At 31.3% G+C, this 5,565-nt stretch overlaps 1 protein-coding gene across 6 annotated transcripts; it reads right to left on the bottom strand.

Moving 5' to 3' along the window:
• Positions 1-533: 533 nt before the first annotated feature.
• On the bottom strand, positions 534-3,390 carry LOC108347746 (probable E3 ubiquitin-protein ligase RHB1A). 6 transcript variants are annotated; one of them, XR_001833918.2, is made up of 6 exons: positions 3,221-3,390; positions 2,453-2,577; positions 1,277-1,709; positions 1,046-1,155; positions 843-943; positions 534-748 (listed from the first exon to the last, which is right to left on the bottom strand). XR_001833918.2 is itself a non-coding variant. In XM_017587181.2 (5 exons), exons 2-5 carry the CDS (start codon positions 2,519-2,521, stop codon positions 914-916), a joined length of 642 nt encoding a protein of 213 aa, XP_017442670.1. In that variant the 5' UTR covers positions 2,522-2,577; positions 3,221-3,389; the 3' UTR covers positions 534-913. The 6 variants fall into 6 exon arrangements, 5 of the variants coding, with proteins under 5 accessions (XP_017442670.1, XP_017442671.1, XP_052723758.1 ...); XM_017587181.2 differs by having other exon boundaries at positions 534-943; positions 3,221-3,389; XM_017587182.2 differs by having other exon boundaries at positions 534-943; positions 1,277-1,706; positions 3,221-3,385.
• Between the last annotated feature and the right edge of the window lie 2,175 nt (positions 3,391-5,565).

Raw genomic sequence — 5,565 nt, forward strand, 5'->3', positions numbered from 1 at the left:
ATCCTATAAGCTTTTTATTTAAATCCTTAAATTAAATATTTATTTATATTTAGGCTTAAATAAATTTAATTTTCTTTTTCAATTAAATACCCTACAACATTTTATATTTTTGAGTATTCAATATTTTTTTCATTGTTGGTCAGAGCTCTTATAATTTTTTCTTTCCGTGTCAATGTAATAACTGGTCATTGCGTAAGACCAAAATGTTGGCAACACCTGTAATATCATGACAGCACATTTATAACCAAGTCAACACACTAAAACTACTTTCAATTATTCTTAAAAAAAAAATTGTATCCTTCAGTATTTTTATCATAAAAAAGAGAGTATATTTTGCATCATATGATCACGGATCACGTATCATGTTAATGGGGGTAATAGAGTTATTCAACACTAATACATGGAATAACTAACATAGACGTTGAGAGTAGAAATGACTCAAGCAATATATAACACTTGAACAAAAGATTGAGTATTAAAAACAATCCAAAAAGACCAGGAACTTATTTAAGCCTAAAATATACAATGTGAAGTAACACCTCAAACGAAGAACTAGTATTCCCACCTTTATAAAAGATCAAAGAGAGAGAACATCCTACCATTCTTTGACAATGTAACAAAAGTTTTACAATCAACAAGAGAAATCATATTGGCTGCTGTTTTCGGATGTAACATCCAGATATCACTTTGAAACATGCTAATTCATAAAACTATGAAAGAGAGAATATTTCCTTCAATTTCCTGTATGCTGCAACGCAGGGGACAGTGAGTAAAAAATGGAATAATCCAGAAAACAAAGAAAACGAAACAATCCAAATACAGCCATCAATTCAGGTTGCTACCATATTAAAGTCATGACTTTGTAATCTCGCTTCTCACACACACTATATTTGAACTCCTAAGTTGACATGTATTATTCAATGGGAGGGTTGAAAACCAAATCCTGCATTAGAAAAAGACAGAATTGTACAAAGTATCATATTCATTAGGACATATTCGAAATGATGTGAAGATAGAAGAGAGATTGAGAATTATTGGGAGAAACCTGATCGCACACAGGGCAAGTTTCACTTCTTTCCATCCATTCCAGAATGCATGCAAGGTGAAAATGATGGTCACAATTTGTTGCGAGTTTTGGATTCTCTGCATCATATTCTGCTAGGATAACAGGATATACATCCGTCATCAGTAAACATAATAACTGTCACATAATAAATTACCTGATTAATACCATCAGCTAGAAATATTTTTAAAAAAGGAGCTAAGAGAACATCACCTTCTAAACAAATTGGGCATGTATCCTCCTCTTCTACTAAAATTACAGGTTTTCCAGGCTTTGCAAGTTCAATTTCAGAACCCTTAGCAGAATCTATCTCTAGATCAGCCTGAACTTTGCATTCTGATTCCTTCAGCTCTTCCATCTTAACTGGGGTCCCATGATTGTCTCCAGATACTGGTTCTTGAATTGCACTAGAATCTGTAGAAAGCAAGGGTGCATTATGCTTGTCACTACGAATTTCTTGAGCTGCAGGTGGAGTTTGAGTGGTACCAAACGTAACATTGAAAGGGATAGGAGCAGGAGGAGGTCTATAAGTATCAGGAGATGACGTATCTAGATTAGTATCAACCAAGAGTCGCCCAGAGAAAGAAGAAGCGGCACCCTGGTGAGATGATAGAGGAACATGCTCCTCTGGTGCTCTTGGATACTGCTGAGAAGAAAATGCAGAAAATGAAGCAATTTTATAACATTTTGAGATCACAATCATAGATAGTAAACAACGGAAAGCAATCATAAACTCAGTTACTTGAAACAGCCTTCAAAATCTCATTGACAAAGCATTAAAAAGCTGCACCTTATATGATTGACATTTTTTATCATGAGCAAAAATGTTCATTTTGGTCCTCTAAGAATTAGGCGTTGCGTTAATAAGTTGAATGATTCATCCTTCCTTTATGATCGCATCATAGTAGTCTATAAAGGTTATTATGACACTAAATTGGGTCCTCAAAGTGACATCATATCAGTTAGTTCCCCAAAAGACGAAACTGATGGCATTCAGCTATCACTGGGGGATCAATTATATGTTTCTTTATAATAAACGGAAGACTGTATGTTGATCAACTTCACTTATTATCAGTTTCCTTTCTTACACGAATAGACTTCATTGAGAACATTCTTAAGCCTTCCCTCAGTAGGTGGCAAACCAAGTTACAAGCATCTTCCGTGCCAAATCTGTCTATCACACAATCTATGTCTTTCCCTCCTTTTCGGTTTTGTTAAAGAGAAATAAAGCACTGAATATAAGTGGAAAATTTTCCAACCACAAAACAGTGAAATCGATGCATGTCCCGCAACAATAAATCAAACCCTCCTCAGAAAAGCAAAGTTAGGCAAAAGCTAAAAATAAAATAAAGTAAAAGCACAAAATTCAATTATGAAAAGCACACTGACATAATAGTAGGCAGGTGGAGCGCTCAACACAGTCTCCTTAGAAGAACAACAGCAGCAGCAACCGCCCATCACGCCTTATCTCCAGCATCCAAAAGTAATTATAGCTACTGAGTGCATCATTTCACCTTATACATGCAAAACCCCTTCAGATGATTAATTAATACAAAGACCATGATTCTACATTTAAAACCACACACATACACACAGGGTGGATAATTCAACTTCATCACCATATGCATGTACAATCCCTCCACATAGTTAATTATCATAAGAACAGGACTTCTCACTAATCCACACACGCAAGCAATCACGAGAGTCAGCAACCCATTCAGTTATCGCAAATTCACGATCGTGCGTGGAAATCACTCTACCTCAGCGAAAGAGACTAATTATACCTAACTCTCCGAAACGCAATCAAATTCATCAAGACCTATTACCGAATTTTAAATAGAAAGTAAATACTGAGGAAAACGATCAGAACTGGCCGCGATTGATTTGAAACTTGAAAACAGAGATTGATAGAAAAGCGAAACAGATAAACAGATAAATCTCAGGAGAAAGTTCAACGAATTCATTTTGAAGCAGTCATCAAGTATCAACAGAATATAAAGAAAAGGGGAAAACACGATAAATCAGTTACAGCAAACAAAAATTAAAAACGACATAGTATCCAATAGCTGAGCTGATAAGCATGGAAAAGGAGGGGATATGAGCAAGTAATGAGTCCGAAATCAGCAGAAAGATAGGAGTGGCGAGCGAGAATGGAACCTTGAGATTGAGAATTGAGAAATCGAAATTCAGCAACAGAAGACGAGAAAGAAAAAAGAAGAAGAAGAAGAAGAAGAAACTGCGCGAGTGATTGCTTTCGTTGGTATTTGACACGATGATGTGTTGGTGTGTGTGCGCAAGTGCCGAGCAGGTTTACGTGTACGAGAAAAGAATTGCACGGAAAAATTGAAAATTCCCCCCACTTACCCCTTTGTTAGCTTTCGTCATTCCTCCTCGCATCTCAACCGTTCACTTCCTCTTCTTTCAACTAATCAAACGCCCAGATTTGATTTTCTTTCGTTTTATGACCCGTGGTTCTTTATCGATAAAGATGAGATAAATAAAGAATATGTGGCTCCATCATGGAAAATGAGGATCATCCACCCGATATTGTATGTTTCTATTCCTGATAATACAAACTTAATAAATATGATTACTTTAATCTTCACAGCGATTATGAATCCATCAAACCTCTTTCTACGTATAATTATTGGATGTGTTAAGAGATTATTAAAAAACAATACAACTTAACTGTATTTTGGAAGTGACTAATAGTAAGCTCCCTTTTAAACAATTAATATTTATAAACTTAGTTAACTAAATATCTAAATCAACGCGTATAATTATTGGATAAACAATAGTCAAATAAAGGATGACTATTCTTCTATTAATTAATTTGCATCTTTTGACGATGATATTATACAAATTATTCAAGAGACACTCTGCGCTGATAGAATTAGTTTACATTTGATTTTTATGTTTTTAATTTAATTTATAATTAATAATAGTACAGAAAGTTGTCCAATCATTTTAATTTCCGTGTGTTAGTATGAGACTTGTCCGAGTTCAACTATTCAAAAACTAAAATAACGTGTATGTTAATTAAAGAAGTTAACTAATGTAATTTAATTTTAGTAATTCCATCTAAAACAAACTCCATTTAAAAATAATATTCTTCTTAAAAGTAACCTTTTCTTAGAACTTAATATAAAATAAAATAATATCATTAAACAAAAGAAAATAATCAAAATTTATTTATATTTTCTTAAATCAAATTCTTTCATCCTGCACTTTTTTTTATCTCTCATATTTAACATTTATATTTGAATTTAATGATTAGGCATTGGTAGTATAAAATATTTCTAAGAAAAATTATGGGTTGGATTAGACTGAACCTGCAATAAAAAATTATATATAAAAACTTTTTATACTGTTAATGGATTCTTTAAATTTTATTTTAATAATAGTTTTTATAAAATTGTAACATAATTTGATCTTACGTATAATAACACACAAAAAAGTTGTCACGGTAATTCATCATACGTTGGTCAAAACGTAATTTAGCCTATTTTGAACTTTCAGGATTGTAGAATTTTGCAACTTTAATAATGGCTTAAATATAAAACTTTGGCCTAATTTAGTCCTAAACTTTCAAAACGTATGAATTTAGTCTTTTTAACTAAATTTTGTTAGGTTTATTTGATGTTTCAAGTGCGTTTCATGATAGCATTTGAGTTGTTTACACCGTTTGACACATTTTTTGCTTCAATGTTCACTAAGAAATGTGTTTGAAACATCAAATAAAGTTAACAAAATTTGGTTAAAAGGACTAAATTCACACATTTCTAAAGTTTGTAGACTAAATTAGTTCAAAATTTTGAAAAGGAACTAATTCTAATTTTCGCTGAAAGTTAACACACCAAAAATATATTTAATCCTTTAATAATTGATTAATGTGAATAGTGCATTACATTAATGCTAATATTAATTACTTACATTTAAATGAAAATAATGTATCTAACCTAATTAGTAAATATATTAGAATATATTTAACTGTAAAAAGTGTATTAAAATGGGTTAAATATGACGTATAACACAAAAAGACAAATTATCTTTTCTTTCTCTGTCTAAAAAGAAAAAAAGAACGTAAAAGAAAAAAAAAGGTTTCATATTTAATTAAAAAAAGTCATAAAATTAATTTTTCGTATGTATAAATACCTTGATGTTATATCCTTTTCTGCATTTTTTTTTGGGTACTGATTCACACAGTTTTCTTCTTTTATGTAAACTATTTTAATGCTCATTTACTTAAATTAAAATAAAACAATGCTCAAAAAATTCAGAAACTAAAAAACAAGTTAAATCACTATTAAAACAACGAACAAAAAACGTGGATAAAATATCTTCAGGGGGCGTTTTTTTTTTCTATTTTTTAAGATATATTTTGCCCTTAGTTAAAATTAAAATATTTAATATTATTATTATTATAGAGTTGTTTAGGTAACATTTTAAAATATACTAAATTTCAGTTGATAAAAATAATTTCATATATTATTCTAATTTAG

The sequence above is a fragment of the Vigna angularis genome, chromosome 1 (assembly GCF_016808095.1).
Source record: "Vigna angularis cultivar LongXiaoDou No.4 chromosome 1, ASM1680809v1, whole genome shotgun sequence".
Lineage (NCBI taxonomy): Eukaryota > Viridiplantae > Streptophyta > Magnoliopsida > Fabales > Fabaceae > Vigna > Vigna angularis.

Excerpts from the sequence above, each read along its gene's own strand:
- LOC108347746 (XM_052867783.1), bottom strand. The coding sequence starts at position 2,521 with ATGGGCGGTTGCTGCTGCTGTTGTTCTTCTAAGGAGACTGTGTTGAGC. Across the intron at positions 1,707-2,452 it reads CTCCACCTGCCTACTATTAT|TATCCAAGAGCACCAGAGGA; the intron begins GTCAGTGTGCTT and ends TCTTCTCAGCAG. Across the intron at positions 1,156-1,276 it reads ATGCCCAATTTGTTTAGAAG|AATATGATGCAGAGAATCCA; the intron begins GTGATGTTCTCT and ends TTATCCTAGCAG.